The sequence below is a fragment of the Chiloscyllium plagiosum genome, unplaced genomic scaffold (genome assembly GCF_037043375.1).
Source record: "Chiloscyllium plagiosum isolate Xiang-an unplaced genomic scaffold, Cpla_swu_hap1 HiC_scaffold_35, whole genome shotgun sequence".
NCBI lineage: Eukaryota > Metazoa > Chordata > Chondrichthyes > Orectolobiformes > Hemiscylliidae > Chiloscyllium > Chiloscyllium plagiosum.
In genome coordinates, this window is record NW_028270173.1 from 4,769,253 (window position 1) to 4,788,109 (window position 18,857).

The 18,857-nt window shown below is 48.1% G+C and overlaps 1 protein-coding gene across 1 annotated transcript in view; it reads right to left on the reverse strand.

The window, feature by feature from the left end:
* LOC122541527 (uncharacterized) overlaps positions 1–17,945 on the reverse strand; it is a 29,053-nt gene extending 11,108 nt beyond the window's left edge. The window contains exons 1-3 of the mRNA XM_087979142.1: positions 17,858–17,945; positions 337–450; positions 140–241 (exon numbers count right to left, since the gene is read on the reverse strand). Coding sequence (XP_087835268.1) covers positions 140–241; positions 337–450; positions 17,858–17,945 — 304 coding nt within the window. The remainder of the gene's footprint in view (positions 1–139; positions 242–336; positions 451–17,857) is intronic.
* Between the last annotated feature and the right edge of the window lie 912 nt (positions 17,946–18,857).

Below are 18,857 nucleotides of genomic sequence, written 5' to 3' on the forward strand. Positions count from 1 at the left end.
TTGTAATCTACCAACAAAGCGTGTATGAGGTTTCATCAATATTGTAAATTGATAGTGTTCAATTTGATAGTATGAGCCACAGGTTAGTATCTGACTGCAGCCAGTGTGTGTTTAGACATCAGCTAAACAGGTCACTTACCCGACTCAAAAACGGCTAGAACACTTGCAATCAACTGGCAGATGACAGCCACAAGCTGAAGTGCCACAAAAATGGTTGTCAGCTCCTTCTGCTGGTCTGGACCTAGGAACACAAACCCAAGGGCAGCAAAATGAAAACCAACAACCAATCTTTTGATGTAGAAATTATTGAATGCTTTTAACATTGTCAATGAATACCTTGGAGTTTCTTCAAGACAATGATTATGATCGCTTCTCCAACAATGGAGGTCAAACTGCTGGCCAGAGCCACAACAGAGATGAATAAAGTAGCAATGAGAATGAAGAGAATCTCTGAAATGTGAAAACAATACACAAGTGAATCAATTTGACATGAACTCAAAATCTTCCTGCAGACCGCAATTTCTTTGTTCATTACAGATCACTGAGATAATCTTCGCACAACTGCCAAACTTCTGAATCAAACCTCCTATACTCAAGTCTACATCTTTGATAGATTCCATCAACAACAAGGAACACAGTACTGAGGCCTGCAGAACCTCAGTGGAAAAGGCTTTCCAGTGACAATACATGCATTGACCATTACCCATTGCATTCATTCCCTGAAGGAACTCTGGATCCAAGCTGCCTCTTTGTGTTGGATGCCATGGCTTTCCCTTTTGTGACTGGTTCTGCCTCTGTGATCTTATCTGGGAAATTAAGTAGCCTACCTCAAATAGACTACCCTCATCAACCCTCTCTGCAACCTCCTCAAATATGGAACCATGTTAGTCCCTCAGAAATGTTTCCAATCATTTTCCTGCTAACTAGTCTCAGTTGCAGGTCTATAATTACTCAGTGTTTGGTTTTCTCTCTTTTTAAACAATGGTACAACATTTATTTGTGTTCCCGGACCTCCAGCAACATATCTAAAACAAGAGGTTGGAAAACTCGGTTGGAGCCCCATCCACCACCAAAGCTTTCACTCCCTTCAACACTGACACATAGCTGCAGCAGTATGCACCATCTACTACAGTAACTTAGCAAGGCTGCACCACCAACACCTTCCAAAGCCACAACCTCAACTATCTAGAAGGACAAAGGCAGAATATGCGTGGGAATACCACCCCCTGCAAGTAACTCACTGACTCGACGTGGAAATCTCTCCATTTTCCTCCACTGCCACTTCACAATTCCCTCCCTAACAGCAATGTGGTCTACCTCTGCCCAGAGGACTGCTGTGGTTCATCACTGCATTGCTAAGGGCATGATGAGGAGGTGCTGGTGTTAGACTTGGCTGGACAAAATTAAAAATCACACAATACCGGATTATAGTCCAACAGGTTTATTTGAAAATACTGGCTTTCGGAGCGTTGCTCATTCATCAGGTAGCAGTGGGACAGTGCCATAAGACACAGAATTTATAGTATTAGGTCATAATGTCATGCAGCTGATATCTTAGTGCTCCAAAAGCGAGTACTTACAAAGAAACCTGTTGGACTATAACCTGTTGGGTTGTGACGTTGAACTTTCTCAAGGGTTGCTAGCCTAGCCAATGATGAGCACAGCACCTGGTGTAAAGGAAGGCAGTTATGGTGTTTGGAGATCAATCCCCTTAGTGCCAGCACATGTTTACAGCAGTTACACAAACTAGCGCCCCAATCATCTTCAATGACCTTCCCCTCGTTGCAAGAAAGAAACAAACATCTGCCAAACAGAAAAATATTCCATTCAGACAGATAGCCGCTTGCTTCCCTTTTAACCCAAATTCTCAGCTGTGTCCCAAACTGACAAAGGAAAAACCCACAGGCTGACCCAAACCGAATACAATTAGTTTTCGATTAACCCGGGGTATTCCCTCACTGTTCATCTGCATGGTTACACCAGGGCATGCAAGCTTGGAATATTATAAAAGATATATTTGTATCAACCCATTGAGACATGTTATCACACTGATCCATGACAGGTTGATCTGACCCAGAGAGAAGGACATTACCACTTGGTTGCATCTGCTCCCTCCATCATAATCACATCAATTAACCTTTTTCAAAATAGGTCCCAGTTCACCCTAGGCTGAAAGGGACATTGCACAAGAAGAAACTGTAGACTTTTCCCAAAGCAAATGGGTAATCACAAAACAGAGGGAGAGAAAAGGGGGGGGGGGGGGGGGGGGGGGCAGGGAATACACATATGGCTAGGAAGAACAGGAAAAGCTTCTTTATGTTTGTGATCAAGCAAAATACGTTTTGCTAGAGCAGAGATGGAAGAATCAAGGAGTCACTGACGTGGGCCATGCTGACAGAAGTCAGTTCCAGAATACTCAAGCTGAGTCAGATTTTCAAAAAACACCAAGATTGGATTTGGTGTAACATCCAGGGAAAAATGAATCTGCTGAAAGGCCATTACACGATAAATTTGGTAAAAGTACAGCTCTTGGTGTGTCTCAGTTGCATTGTTTAATGCAGAAGCATTTTTTAAAATTCAGAAGTATTTGTTACCTCTTATGCTATACAGTTATGTAGGCCAGAAACAGGCCGACCATGGTGATACTGACCAACAAACAGCAAACTACACTAACCCCACTTAGCTGCACTTGGTCAATAACCTACAATGCTGGAGCATTTTAAATACTCATCCAGATGCTTCCTGAAGTTTGTCTCCACCACCCTCTCAGGATGAGATGGCACATTTCAACCACACACTGAATGAGTCATAGTGTCAGAGATGTACAGCACAGAAACAGATCCTTCAGTCCAACCCGTCTATGCCGACCAGATATCCCAATCCAATCTAGTCCCACCTGCCAGCACCCGGCCCATATCCCTCCAAACCCTTCCTATTCATATACCCATCCAGATGCCTCTTAAATGTTGCAATTGTACCAGCCTCCACCACTTCCTCTGGCAGCTCATTCCATACACGTACCACCCTCTGCGTGAAAATGTTGCCCCTTAGGTCTCTTTTATATCGTTCCCCTCTCACCCTAAACCTCTGCCCTCTAGTTCTGGACTCCCCGACCCCAGGGAAAAGACTTTGTCTATTTACCCTATCCATGCCCCTCGTAATTTTGTAAACCTCTATAAGGTCACCCCTCAGCCTCCGACACTCCAGGGAAAACAGCCCCAGCCTGTTCAGCCTCTCCCTGTAGCTCAAACCCTCCAACCCTGGCAACATCCTTGTAAATCTTTTCTGAACCCTTCCAAGTTTCACAACATCTTTCCGATAGGAAGGAGTCCAGAATTGCACGCAATATTCCAACAGTGGCCTAACCAATGTCCTGTACAGTCACAACATGACCTCTCAACTCCTGTACTCAATACTCTGACCAATAAAGGAAAGCATACCAAACGCCTCCTTCACTATCCTATCTACTTGCAACTCCATTTTCAAGGAGCTATGAACCTGCACTCCAAGGTCTCTTTGTTCAGCAACACTCCCTCGGACGTTACCATTAAGTGTATAAATCCTGCTAAGATTTGCTTTCCCAAAATGCAGCACCTCGCATTTATCTGAATTAAACTCCATCTGCCACTTCTCAGCCCATTGGCCCATCTGGTCCAGATCCTGTTGTAATCTGAGGTTACCCTCTTCACTGTCCACTACACCTCCAATTTTGTTGTCATCTGCAAACTTACTAACTGTACTTCTTATGCTCGCATCCAAATCATTTATGTAAATGACAAAAAGTAGAGGACCCAGCACCGATCCTTGTGGCACTCCACTGGTCACAGGCCTCCAGTCTGAAAAACAACCCTCCACCACCACCCTCTGTCTTCTATCTTTGAGCCAGTTCCGTATCCAAATGGCTAGTTCTCCCTGTATTCCATGAGATCTAACCTTGCTAATCAGTCTCCCATGGGGAACCTTGTCGAATGCCTTACTGAAGTCCATATAGATCACATCTACTGCTCTGCCCCCATCAATCCTCTTTGTTATTTCTTCAAAAAACTCAATCATGTTTGTGAGGCATGATTTCCCACGCACAAAGCCATGTTGACTATCCTTAATCAGTCCTTGCCTTTCCAAATACATGTACATCCTGTCCCTCAGGATTCCCTCCAACAACTTGCCCACCACAGACGTCAGGCTCACTGGTCTATAGTTCCCTGGTTTGTCCTTACCACCCTTCTTAAACAGTGGCACCACATTTGCCAACCTCCAGTCTTCGAGCACCTCACCTGTGACTATCGATGATACAAATATCTCAGCAAGAGGCCCAGCAATCACTTCTCTAGCTTCCCACAGAGTTCTCGTGTACACCTGATCAGGTTCTGGGGATTTATCCACCTTTACCCGTTTCAAGACATCCACCACTTCCTCCTCTGTAATATGGACATTTTGCAAGATGTCACCATCTATTTCCCTACACTCTATATCTTCCATATCCTTTTCCACAGTAAATACTAATGCAAAATATTCATTTAGTATCTCCTTCATTTTCTGTGGCTCCACACAAAGGCCGCCTTGCTGATCTTTGAGGGGCCCTATTCTCTCCCTAGTTACCCTTTTGTCCTTAATGTATTTGTAAAAACTCTTTGGATTCTCCTTAATTCTAGTGAAAAATCTTTTTCTCGAATCTCCTCTCAGACACATCTGTCATGGTTTTGATTTGATTTACTATTGTCACTGGTGTTGTGATACAGTGAAAGGTATTGTTTTCCGTGCTAACCAGACTAATCGTACCTTATGTAAGTACACAAGGCTAATAGAACAGAGTGTGGAATAGAATGTTACGGCTACATAGAGGTCGCAGAGGGATCAACTCCAATATATGAGCTGTCCATTCAGCTCATGATACATCTCACAATTCCATATACTTCAATCAGATCCCTTCTGAGGAGAACAAGTCCAGCCGGTTTAGTTTCTCCACATAACAGAGACTCTTCATCCCAGGCAACATCCCGGTGAGTTTCCTCTTCAAGCTTTCCAACGCAATCATATCCTTCCCGATAATGTGGCGACTTGAACTGCACACAGTTATTCCATCTGTGGCCTAACCGATGCTTTACGAAGTTGAAACAAGTCCTCTTTGCTCCAGCTAGTGAAGGCAAACATTTTCTCTGCCTTCTTCACCAGCCCATCTCCCTGTGCTGACACCTTCAGGGGTCGATGGATTTGTACACAAAGATCCCTTTGTCCTTCAGTACTCCCTACAAACCTGCCATTCATTGGGCAGATTCTTCCTTTATTGTTCCTTTCAAAATCACTTTTATCAGGATTAAAATGTACCAGCCACTGTTCTGCCTAATCTCTAGCTGATCAATATCAGACTGTACCCTGACACTATCCTCTGCACCATCCATGGCAACATGGTGGCTCAGTGGTTGGCATTGCTGCCTCCCAGCACCAGGGACTCTGGTTCAATCCCACCCTCAGGTGACTGTCTGTGTGGAGTTAGCACATTCTCCCCGTGTCTGCGTGGGTTTCCTCCCACAGTCCGAAGATGTGCAGGTTAGGTGGATTGGCCATGGGGAATTACACATAGTGTTCAGGATGTGTAGGTTCGGTGCATTTGCCATGGGAAACGCAGGGTTATAGGGATGGCTCTGGGTAGGATGCTCTTTGGACAGCCAGTATGGATTTGTTGGGCCGAATGGCCTGTTTCCACACTGTAGGGATTCACCAAATGTTCATGTCACCTCCAATAAACCAATTAAACCTTTGAACATTCACATCCTAGTAGCCCCCTGTGGTTTGCATTAGCGTACCACTGATCGCAGGTTTCCATCCAATTACAAAAACCCTCCACCATCCTCTTTACCTGCTATCTGTAAACCAGGATTGGATTGAGTTTACCAACTCGCCTTGGATTCTGGCGGTACATTTCAGACCAACTTTCCATCAGGGACTTACAGAAGTCCATACAAACGGCATCAACTGCACTCCCTTCATCAATATATTTGGGCACATTTTCCAAAAACGCCATTAAATTAGTCAGACAGGGTCTCCCTCCAACAAATCCCTGCTACCTCGGATCAATCCCTCTTTTTCCAAGTATTGATTTATCCTGTCCGAGAATGTTTGCTAATAATTCCCTACTACTGACATCAGAGTGAACAGTGGAAGATCTAGGATGTCATAGCAAGTCATACAATGCCACAGCATGGAAACAGGCCGTTCGGCCCACACTGGTCCATGCCACCAAAATGTCTTCCATACTAACCTGATTTCCCTCCATGTCCTTCCAACAGTCAGAAGGAGATAGAGCAGCAGATATCTAGGATATCAGAAAGATGTGAGCAAAACAGAGTTATTGTTCAGATTCAAGAGTGTGGTGCTGGAAAAGCACAGCAGATCAGGCTGCTTCTGAGGAGCAGGAGAATCGACGTTCCGGGCATTGTTGATGAAGGGCTCCTGCCTGAAATGTTGAGTCTGCTGCTCCTCAGATGCTGCCTGACCTGCTGGACTTTTCCAGCACCACTCTCGACTCTGATCTCCAGCATCTGTTGTCCTCACTTTCTCAGGGTTATTATTCAACTTTGCTAACATTAACTGGGATTGCCTTAGTACGCTGTAGACTTTTGAAAGTGCATCTAAAAGGGCCTTTTGTGCCAGTATGTAGTGGTCCTACTAGAGATGGGGCAGTGTTAGACCTACTCCTAGGGAATGAGGCAGTCAGGTTGGTCAAGTTTCAGTGAATAAGCATTTTGGCGATAGTGACCATAACTCACTATAATGCTTTTGAAACATACAAAGGAATAAGATGACTGCAGAAGTATGTAAGTTGGGGGAAAGCCAATTTCAAGATCAGGAGCTTCAATCTGGCCCACATAACCTGAGAGCAGGTACTTGCAGGTAGACCCACATTTGGAAGCCATGCTGTGGAGGAGCCGGTGATGGACTGGGGTGGACAAAGTTAAAAATCACACACCACCAGGTTATAGTCCAACAGGTTTAATTGGAAGCACTAGCTTTCAGAGCGCTGTTCCTTCATCAGGGAACTGATGGGGTAGGGTCATAGGACACAGACTTAAAAGAAATTCTGGGATTTGCATATTAATTAATCAAAATCTGTACGCCATTCTAAGTGATTAAAGACTTTACAGCAATCTTGGTTTGTTCAATACATCGCATCAGTTGTATGACACTTTGATCTTTTATTATAAATTCTGTGCCCTATGTTCCAAATAAACCGGTGTGATATTTGGAAAATGGGTGCCTTTTAAAGGTAGTATAGTGAGAATTCAGGGCCAGCGTGTTCCTCTCAGAATGAAGGGCAACTGCAGCCTTAGATAGTTCCCTTTATCAATAATGCAATACCCCCCAGCTATCGGCCCTGAAATTTCGATAGCCTAGAATGTGGAGCTAGGAGAAAGTGAGGTCTGCAGATGCTGGAGATCAGAGCTGAAAATGTGTTGTTGGAAAAGCGCAGCAGGTCAGGCAGCATCCAAGGAGCAGGAGAATCGACGTTTCGGGTATAAGCCCTTCTTCAGGAATGAGAATGTGGAGCTGTCAGTCCTGTCCTTCCTTCAACCATATCTCAGTGATTGCAACAAGTCGTATTCCCACATGCTGAACAATGTTCTAAGTTTATCACTCAAGTTCCTTGCATTAAAACAGATATAATTGAACTTTCTAGATCTCCCATGTGCCCTATCCATTGTTATGCACCAAAGCAGACACCCTGCCAAAGTAGATTATGGAGATAGTCTAGACCCTAACTTTTATACATCTTTAAAAAGCAATGATAAGGTGCTATGTTCCAGATATGATTTGACTGGGGCTGGGGCTGTTTTCCCTGGAGCGGAGAGTGAGAGGTGACCTTATAGAGGTTTACAAAATTATGAGGGGCTTGGATAGAGTAAATAGGCAAAGTCTTTTCCCTGGGGTGGGGGAGTCCAGAACTAGAGGGCAGAGGTTTAGGGTGAGAGGGGAAACATATAAAAGAGACCGAAGGGGCAACTTTTTCACACAGAGGGTGGTGCGTGTATGGAATGAGCTGCCAGAGGAAGTGGTGGAGGCTGGTACAATTACAACATTTAAGAGGCATTTAGATGGGTATATGAATAGGAAGGGTTTGGAGGGATATGGGCCGGGTGCTGGCAGGTGGGACAAGATTGGGTTGGGATATCTGGTCAGCATGGACAGGTTGGACCGAAGGGTCTGTTTCCCTGCTGTACATCTCTATGAGGGGTTGGGTAGAAGGGCCTGTTTCCCTGCTGTACATCTCTATGACGGGTTGGGTAGAAGGGCCTGTTTCCCTGCTGTACATCTCGATGAGGGGTTGGGTAGAAGGGTCTGTTTCCCTGCTGTACATCTCTATGAGGGGTTGGGTAGAAGGGCCTGTTTCCGTGCTGTACATCTCGATGAGGGGTTGGGGAGAAGGGTCTGTTTCCCTGCTGTACATCTCTATGAGGGGTTGGGTAGAAGGGCCTGTTTCCCTGCTGTACATCTCTATGACGGGTTGGGTAGAAGGGTCTGTTTCCCTGCTGTACATCTCTATGAGGGGTTGGGTAGAAGGGTCTGTTTCCCTGCTGTACATCTCTATGAGGGGTTGGGTAGAAGGGTCTGTTTCCCTGCTGTACATCTCTTTGAGGGGTTGGGTAGAAGGGCCTGTTTCCCTGCTGTACATCTCTATGACGGGTTGGGTAGAAGGGCCTGTTTCCCTGCTGTACATCTCTATGAGGGGTTGGGTAGAAGGGTCTGTTTCCGTGCTGTACATCTCTATGACGGGTTGGGTAGAAGGGTCTGTTTCCCTGCTGTACATCTCTATGACGGGTTGCGTAGAAGGGTCTGTTTCCCTGCTGTACATCTCTATGAGGGGTTGGGTAGAAGGGCCTGTTTCCCTGCTGTACATCTCTATGACGGGTTGGGTACAAGGGCCTGTTTCCCTGCTGCACATCTCTATGACGGGTTGGGTAGAAGGGTCTGTTTCCCTGCTGTACATCTCTATGACGGGTTGGGTAGAAGGGTCTGTTTCCCAGCTGTACATCTCTATGACGGGTTGGGTAGAAGGGTCTGTTTCCCTGCTGTACATCTCCATGAGGGGTTGGGTAGAAGGGCCTGTTTCCCTGCTGTACATCTCTATGAGGGGTTGGGTAGAAGGGTCTGTTTCCATGCTGTACATCTCCATGACGGGTTGGGTAGAAGGGTCTGTTTCCGTGCTGTACATCTCTATGAGGGGTTGGGTAGAAGGGTCTGTTTCCCTGCTGTACATCTCTATGACGGGTTGGGTAGTAGGGTCTGCTTCCCTGCTGTACATCTCTATGAAGGGTTGGGTAGAAGGGTCTGTTTCCCTGCTGTACATCTCTATGACGGGTTGGGTAGAAGGGTCTGTTTCCCTGCTGTACATCTCTATGACGGGTTGGGTAGAAGGGTCTGTTTCCCTGCTGTACATCTCCATGAGGGGTTGGGTAGAAGGGCCTGTTTCCCTGCTGTACATCTCTATGAAGGGTTGGGTAGAAGGGTCTGTTTCCCTGCTGTACATCTCTATGACGGGTTGGGTAGAAGGGCCTGTTTCCCTGCTGTACATCTCTCTGAGGGGTTGGGTAGAAGGGTCTGTTTCCCTGCTGTACATCTCTATGAGGGGTTGGGTAGAAGGGTCTGTTTCCCTGCTGTATACCTCTATGAGGGGTTGGGTAGAAGGGTCTGTTTCCCTGCTGTACATCTCTCTGAGGGGTTGGGTAGAAGGGTCTGTTTCCCTGCTGTACATCTCTATGACGGGTTGGGTAGAAGGGTCTGTTTCCGTGCTGTACATCTCTATGAGGGGTTGGGTACAAGGGCCTGTTTCCCTGCTGTACATCTCTATGAGGGGTTGGGTAGAAGGGCCTGTTTCCCTGCTGTACATCTCTATGACGGGTTGGGTAGAAGGGCCTGTTTCCCTGCTGTACATCTCTATGACGGGTTGGGTAGAAGGGTCTGTTTCCCTGCTGTACATCTCTATGAGGGGTTGGGTAGAAGGGCCTGTTTCCCTGCTGTACATCTCTATGACGGGTTGGGTAGAAGGGTCTGTTTCCCTGCTGTACATCTCTATGAGGGGTTGGGCAGAAGGGTCTGTTTCCCTGCTGTGCATCTCTATGATGGGTTGGGTAGAAGGGCCTGTTTCCCTGCTGTACATCTCTATGACGGGTTGGGTAGAAGGGCCTGTTTCCGTGCTGTACATCTCTATGAGGGGTTGGGTAGAAGGGTCTGTTTCCCTGCTGTACATCTCTAGGAGGGGTTGGGTAGAAGGGTCTGTTTCCCTGCTGTACATCTCTATGAGGGGTTGGGTAGAAGGGTCTGTTTCCCTGCTGTACATCTCTATGAGGGGTTGGGTAGAAGGGCCTGTTTCCCTGCTGTACATCTCTATGACGGGTTGGGTAGAAGGGCCTGTTTCCCTGCTGTACATCTCTATGAGGGGTTGGGTAGAAGGGTCTGTTTCCCTGCTGTACATCTCTATGACGGTTTGGGTGGAAGGGTCTGTTTCCCTGCTGTACATCTCTATGAGGGGTTGGGTAGAAGGGCCTGTTTCCGTGCTGTACATCTCTATGAGGGGTTGGGTAGAAGGGCCTGTTTCCCTGCTGTACATCTCTATGACGGTTTGGGTAGAAGGGTCTGTTTCCCTGCTGTACATCTCTATGACGGGTTGGGTAGAAGGGTCTGTTTCCCTGCTGTACATCTCTATGAGGGGTTGGGTAAAAGGGTCTGTTTCCCTGCTGTACATCTCTATGAGGGGTTGGGTAGAAGGGTCTGTTTCCCTGCTGTACATCTCTATGAGGGGTTGGGTAGAAGGGTCTGTTTCCGTGCTGTACATCTCTATGAGGGGTTGGGTAGAAGGGCCTGTTTCCCTGCTGTACATCTCTATGACGGGTTGGGTAGAAGGGTCTGTTTCCCTGCTGTACATCTCTATGACTGGTTGGGTAGAAGGGTCTGTTTCCCTGCTGTACATCTCTATGAGGGGTTGGGTAGAAGGGTCTGTTTCCCTGCTGTACATCTCGATGACGGGTTGGGTAGAAGGGTCTGTTTCTGTGCTGTACATCTCTATGAGGGGTTGGGTAGAAGGGCCTGTTTCCCTGCTGTACATCTCTATGAGGGGTTGGGTAGAAGGGCCTGTTTCCCTGCTGTACATCTCTATGAGGGGTTGGGTAGAAGGGTCTGTTTCCCTGCTGTACATCTCTATGAGGGGTTGGGTAGAAGGGCCTGTTTCCATGCTGTACATCTCCATGACGGGTTGGGTAGAAGGGTCTGTTTCCCTGCTGTACATCTCCATGAGGGGTTGGGTAGAAGGGCCTGTTTCCCTGCTGTACATCTCTATGAAGGGTTGGGTAGAAGGGTCTGTTTCCCTGCTGTACATCTCTATGACGGGTTGGGTAGAAGGGCCTGTTTCCCTGCTGTACATCTCTCTGAGGGGTTGGGTAGAAGGGTCTGGTTCCCTGCTGTACATCTCTATGAGGGGTTGGGTAGAAGGGTCTGTTTCCCTGCTGTACACCTCTATGAGGGGTTGGGTAGAAGGGTCTGTTTCCCTGCTGTACATCTCTCTGAGGGGTTGGGTAGAAGGGTCTGTTTCCCTGCTGTACATCTCTATGAGGGGTTGGGTAGAAGGGTCTGTTTCCCTGCTGTACATCTCTATGAGGGGTTGGGTAGAAGGGTCTGTTTCCCTGCTGTACACCTCTATGAGGGGTTGGGTAGAAGGGTCTGTTTCCCTGCTGTACATCTCTATGAGGGGTTGTGTAGAAGGGCCTGTTTCCCTGCTGTACATCTCTATGACGGGTTGGGTAGAAGGGTCTGTTTCCGTGCTGTACATCTCTATGAGGGGTTGGGTAGAAGGGTCTGTTTACCTGCTGTACATCTCTATGAGGGGTTGGGTAGAAGGGCCTGTTTCCCTGCTGTACATCTCTATGAGGGGTTGGGTAGAAGGGTCTGTTTCCCTGCTGTACATCTCTATGACGGGTTGGGTAGAAGGGTCTGTTTCCCTGCTGTACATCTCTATGACGGGTTGCGTAGAAGGGTCTGTTTCCCTGCTGTACATCTCTATGAGGGGTTGGGTAGAAGGGCCTGTTTCCCTGCTGTACATCTCTATGACGGGTTGGGTACAAGGGCCTGTTTCCCTGCTGCACATCTCTATGACGGGTTGGGTAGAAGGGTCTGTTTCCCTGCTGTACATCTCTATGACGGGTTGGGTAGAAGGGTCTGTTTCCCAGCTGTACATCTCTATGACGGGTTGGGTAGAAGGGTCTGTTTCCCTGCTGTACATCTCCATGAGGGGTTGGGTAGAAGGGCCTGTTTCCCTGCTGTACATCTCTATGAGGGGTTGGGTAGAAGGGTCTGTTTCCATGCTGTACATCTCCATGACGGGTTGGGTAGAAGGGTCTGTTTCCGTGCTGTACATCTCTATGAGGGGTTGGGTAGAAGGGTCTGTTTCCCTGCTGTACATCTCTATGACGGGTTGGGTAGTAGGGTCTGCTTCCCTGCTGTACATCTCTATGAAGGGTTGGGTAGAAGGGTCTGTTTCCCTGCTGTACATCTCTATGACGGGTTGGGTAGAAGGGTCTGTTTCCCTGCTGTACATCTCTATGACGGGTTGGGTAGAAGGGTCTGTTTCCCTGCTGTACATCTCCATGAGGGGTTGGGTAGAAGGGCCTGTTTCCCTGCTGTACATCTCTATGAAGGGTTGGGTAGAAGGGTCTGTTTCCCTGCTGTACATCTCTATGACGGGTTGGGTAGAAGGGCCTGTTTCCCTGCTGTACATCTCTCTGAGGGGTTGGGTAGAAGGGTCTGTTTCCCTGCTGTACATCTCTATGAGGGGTTGGGTAGAAGGGTCTGTTTCCCTGCTGTATACCTCTATGAGGGGTTGGGTAGAAGGGTCTGTTTCCCTGCTGTACATCTCTCTGAGGGGTTGGGTAGAAGGGTCTGTTTCCCTGCTGTACATCTCTATGACGGGTTGGGTAGAAGGGTCTGTTTCCGTGCTGTACATCTCTATGAGGGGTTGGGTACAAGGGCCTGTTTCCCTGCTGTACATCTCTATGAGGGGTTGGGTAGAAGGGCCTGTTTCCCTGCTGTACATCTCTATGACGGGTTGGGTAGAAGGGCCTGTTTCCCTGCTGTACATCTCTATGACGGGTTGGGTAGAAGGGTCTGTTTCCCTGCTGTACATCTCTATGAGGGGTTGGGTAGAAGGGCCTGTTTCCCTGCTGTACATCTCTATGACGGGTTGGGTAGAAGGGTCTGTTTCCCTGCTGTACATCTCTATGAGGGGTTGGGCAGAAGGGTCTGTTTCCCTGCTGTGCATCTCTATGATGGGTTGGGTAGAAGGGCCTGTTTCCCTGCTGTACATCTCTATGACGGGTTGGGTAGAAGGGCCTGTTTCCGTGCTGTACATCTCTATGAGGGGTTGGGTAGAAGGGTCTGTTTCCCTGCTGTACATCTCTAGGAGGGGTTGGGTAGAAGGGTCTGTTTCCCTGCTGTACATCTCTATGAGGGGTTGGGTAGAAGGGTCTGTTTCCCTGCTGTACATCTCTATGAGGGGTTGGGTAGAAGGGCCTGTTTCCCTGCTGTACATCTCTATGACGGGTTGGGTAGAAGGGCCTGTTTCCCTGCTGTACATCTCTATGAGGGGTTGGGTAGAAGGGTCTGTTTCCCTGCTGTACATCTCTATGACGGTTTGGGTGGAAGGGTCTGTTTCCCTGCTGTACATCTCTATGAGGGGTTGGGTAGAAGGGCCTGTTTCCGTGCTGTACATCTCTATGAGGGGTTGGGTAGAAGGGCCTGTTTCCCTGCTGTACATCTCTATGACGGTTTGGGTAGAAGGGTCTGTTTCCCTGCTGTACATCTCTATGACGGGTTGGGTAGAAGGGTCTGTTTCCCTGCTGTACATCTCTATGAGGGGTTGGGTAAAAGGGTCTGTTTCCCTGCTGTACATCTCTATGAGGGGTTGGGTAGAAGGGTCTGTTTCCCTGCTGTACATCTCTATGAGGGGTTGGGTAGAAGGGTCTGTTTCCGTGCTGTACATCTCTATGAGGGGTTGGGTAGAAGGGCCTGTTTCCCTGCTGTACATCTCTATGACGGGTTGGGTAGAAGGGTCTGTTTCCCTGCTGTACATCTCTATGACTGGTTGGGTAGAAGGGTCTGTTTCCCTGCTGTACATCTCTATGAGGGGTTGGGTAGAAGGGTCTGTTTCCCTGCTGTACATCTCGATGACGGGTTGGGTAGAAGGGTCTGTTTCTGTGCTGTACATCTCTATGAGGGGTTGGGTAGAAGGGCCTGTTTCCCTGCTGTACATCTCTATGAGGGGTTGGGTAGAAGGGCCTGTTTCCCTGCTGTACATCTCTATGAGGGGTTGGGTAGAAGGGTCTGTTTCCCTGCTGTACATCTCTATGAGGGGTTGGGTAGAAGGGCCTGTTTCCATGCTGTACATCTCCATGACGGGTTGGGTAGAAGGGTCTGTTTCCCTGCTGTACATCTCCATGAGGGGTTGGGTAGAAGGGCCTGTTTCCCTGCTGTACATCTCTATGAAGGGTTGGGTAGAAGGGTCTGTTTCCCTGCTGTACATCTCTATGACGGGTTGGGTAGAAGGGCCTGTTTCCCTGCTGTACATCTCTCTGAGGGGTTGGGTAGAAGGGTCTGGTTCCCTGCTGTACATCTCTATGAGGGGTTGGGTAGAAGGGTCTGTTTCCCTGCTGTACACCTCTATGAGGGGTTGGGTAGAAGGGTCTGTTTCCCTGCTGTACATCTCTCTGAGGGGTTGGGTAGAAGGGTCTGTTTCCCTGCTGTACATCTCTATGAGGGGTTGGGTAGAAGGGTCTGTTTCCCTGCTGTACATCTCTATGAGGGGTTGGGTAGAAGGGTCTGTTTCCCTGCTGTACACCTCTATGAGGGGTTGGGTAGAAGGGTCTGTTTCCCTGCTGTACATCTCTATGAGGGGTTGTGTAGAAGGGCCTGTTTCCCTGCTGTACATCTCTATGACGGGTTGGGTAGAAGGGTCTGTTTCCGTGCTGTACATCTCTATGAGGGGTTGGGTAGAAGGGTCTGTTTACCTGCTGTACATCTCTATGAGGGGTTGGGTAGAAGGGCCTGTTTCCCTGCTGTACATCTCTATGAGGGGTTGGGTAGAAGGGCCTGTTTCCCTGCTGTACATCTCTATGAGGGGTTGGGTAGAAGGGTCTGTTTCCCTGCTGTACATCTCTTTGAGGGGTTGGGTAGAAGGGCCTGTTTCCTTGCTGTACATCTCTATGACGGGTTGGGTAGAAGGGTCTGTTTCCCTGCTGTACATCTCTATGAGGGGTTGGGTAGAAGGGTCTGTTTCCCTGCTGTACATCTCTATGACGGGTTGGGTAGAAGGGCCTATTTCCTGCTGTACATCTCTATGAGGGGTTGGGTAGAAGGGTCTGTTTCCCTGCTGTACATCTCTATGACTGGTTGGGTAGAAGGGTCTGTTTCCCTGCTGTACATCTCTATGAGGGGTTGGGTAGAAGGGTCTGTTTCCCTGCTGTACATCTCTAAGACGGGTTGGGTAGAAGGGCCTGTTTCCCTGCTGTACATCTCTATGACGGGTTGGGTAGAAGGGTCTGTTTCTGTGCTGTACATCTCTATGAGGGGTTGGGTAGAAGGGCCTGTTTCCCTGCTGTACATCTCTATGAGGGGTTGGGTAGAAGGGCCTGTTTCCCTGCTGTCCATCTCTATGAGGGGTTGGGTAGAAGGGTCTGTTTCCCTGCTGTCCATCTCTATGAGGGGTTGGGTAGAAGGGTCTGTTTCCCTGCTGTACATCTCTATGAGGGGTTGGGTAGAAGGGCCTGTTTCCCTGCTGTCCATCTCTATGAGGGGTTGGGTAGAAGGGTCTGTTTCCCTGCTGTACATCTCTATGACGGGTTGGGTAGAAGGGCCTGTTTCCTTGCTGTACATCTCTATGAGGGGTTGGGTAGAAGGGTCTGTTTCCCTGCTGTACATCTCTATGAGGGGTTGGGTAGAAGGGTCTGTTTCCCTGCTGTACATCTCTATGAGGGGTTGGGTAGGAGGGCCTGTTTCCTTGCTGTACATCTCTATGAGTGGTTGGGTAGAAGGGTCTGTTTCCCTGCTGTCCATCTCTATGAGGGGTTGGGTAGAAGGGCCTGTTTCCTTGCTGTCCATCTCTATGAGGGGTTGGGTAGAAGGGTCTGTTTCCCTGCTGTACATCTCTATGAGGGGTTGGGTAGAAGGGCCTGTTTCCTTGCTGTACATCTCTATGAGGGGTTGGGTAGAAGGGTCTGTTTCCCTGCTGTCCATCTCTATGAGGGGTTGGGTAGAAGGGCCTGTTTCCTTGCTGTCCATCTCTATGATGGGTTGGGTAGAAGGGCCTGTTTCCGTGCTGTACATCTCTATGACTGGTCCACCATGAATGAAAACACACCTTATTCTTACAATACAGTTAAAATAAAACAAATAGAAGAATTGGCATAACTTTACTGAAATAATTCACAAGCTAAATGTATTATTTAACTACTAATCATAAACTGTTGCAATATAGGCAGCATCTCATAAACACACCTGAGCAGAACAATTAGGACTCTGACATGCTGTCTCTCTCTCTCTCTCTCTCTGTGGTCACTCTGGCCTTTTTATAAGGGAGCCTCAGTGGCTGAGACTTCACTCGGGTAGTACAGAAGTCAAGCACACAGCTACAGCAGCCCAACAAAACCCTTCTCCACAAACAAACCAAAAACAAACGTGCCCTGCCTTCGTGCCTCGGTGGGGGGTCCCTGAGGCCACCCACTCATTACCCTTTTGTGTCATTTTACAAAACCGGGAGAACGGAGAAGCCGTTTCCAAATGGCCTGTCTGAAGGAGCCATGTTGGCACCACTGTGCGTGACGCCATTCCCTGTGTAAGAGGAAGAGCACAGCACACCTCTCTGAAGGCAGTATGCTCACACCCACCTGCCATTGCATTCCTTTGATGTCTGGGTGGTTTTTGCTCCTGAATGTACATCTGTTCTATGCCCCATTACCCCCTTGCCCCATCAGTTTAAAACCTCCCCAACAGCACAGAAAAGCCCCCAGCAAGGATACTGGATCCATTCCTGCTTCAGGTGCTTGTACAGGTCTCACCTACTCCAGAAGCTATCACAATGATCCAAACCTCTAAAGCCCTCCCTCCTACACCATCTCTTTAGGTACACATTTATCTGCCCTACCTCCCTATTCCTGTTCTCATTACTGAGAGTAATTCGGAGATTGCAAGCTCAGTAAAACATTTGATTTTTGATGATTTTTGTTTGTTACCATAAGAATGGAACAACGTGAAGTGCAGTCCTTCAGTTTATTTCTTTAGGTGTGTGGAAATTCATCTTTATTTAAAGTTATGGTCTCTGTGAGTAACACAATAACCTCAAAACATAGAAAATCACAACAGGAATGTACCTCAAGACCATCGTGATAATCCGAGCAGGGATGACTAATCATCCAACTCTGTACCCTGCTCCAACTTTCTCCACATAACCCTAAATTCCTTTAGCTCTAAGACCTTTCTCCAACCACTTCCTGAAACCATTCAATGGCTTGGCCTCAACTGCTTTCTGTGGTAGAAAGTTCCACAGACTCCCCACTCTCTGGGGGAAGATATTTCCCCTCAGAAACAAAAACAAAAATTGCTAGAAAAGCGGAACAGGTCTGGCAGCATCAGTGGAGAGACATCAGAGATAACATTTGGAGTCCAGTAGCCCTTCCTCAGAACATTTCCCATCTCAGTGGTCATCAGTTAGATTTTAATCCAAAGTAGCTCAGACAGTAGCTGACAGCGGTACTTTTTCTCATCCTTGATTATTTAGAATATATTTATCTACTTTACATTGTATCAACCGGTGAAGTCCTACCATCTGCTGTGAGCACATGTGAGTTTCTGTTAGTGCTGACCTCGTTTTCCACGATGCAGGTATATACACCACAATCAGTCACTTCCATGTCCTGAATGAACAATGTCCTGTTTCCAAATGATAGGCCGTCATCCAACAAGTCCCGTTCTTTGTTATCCTTCCACCAACTGATGTGAGTTGCTTTTGCTTTTTTCACAATACAACTCAACCAGACATAGTTCATTATACGGGCAGGCTCCTGGGTGATCTGTGGGATTCGCAGTTTCTCTGTTAAAAAGCAAAGTTACAAAAGCTTGCTCAATTCAACTGAGAGATCATCCTGGTGCCAGCCTTGGCTCGTTCATGCTACAGCAGGAGAGAGCGCGCACAGGATCGAGAACGTGCGGGACAGAGAGCCCGCGGGTGAGAGCACGAGCAAGAATGCGAGCATAAAGAGGGAGCACAAGAGGGAGCATGAACAAGAAAGTGTGCGTGTGTGAGAGAGAGAGAGAGCACAAGCGAGAGTGCAAACTAGAGAGAGAGCATGCATGAGAGAGAGCGAGTGCGAGAGAGAGCGCATGAGAGAGAACATGTGGAGTGTGCAGTAGAGAGCAAGTGTGTGAGAGAGAGTGGGAGAGAGTGAGTGCAAGAGAGAGCGGGAGAGAGAGAGAACGCAGTCGAGAGAAAGCATGTGACAGCACGAGTGAGAGAGACTGCATACAAGAGTGCAAGTGAGACAGCACGAGAGAAAGCATGAGCAAGAGAGAGAGCACGAGCGAGAGATCACATGCGAAACAGAACGTGAGTGAGAGAGTGTGAGCGATAGTGTATGGGAGACAGCGAGTGCACGAGAGATACCGTGAGAGAGCACAGGAGAGAGAGCATGAGAGAGCAGGAAAGAGCGCACAGGAGAGATACCATGGCGGGGAGTGCGAGCGAGAGAAAGACTGCGCACGAGGGAAAGTGCGAGCACAAGAGAGACCATGAGCAAGAGAGCGCGGGTGTGACAGAGCATGTGCGG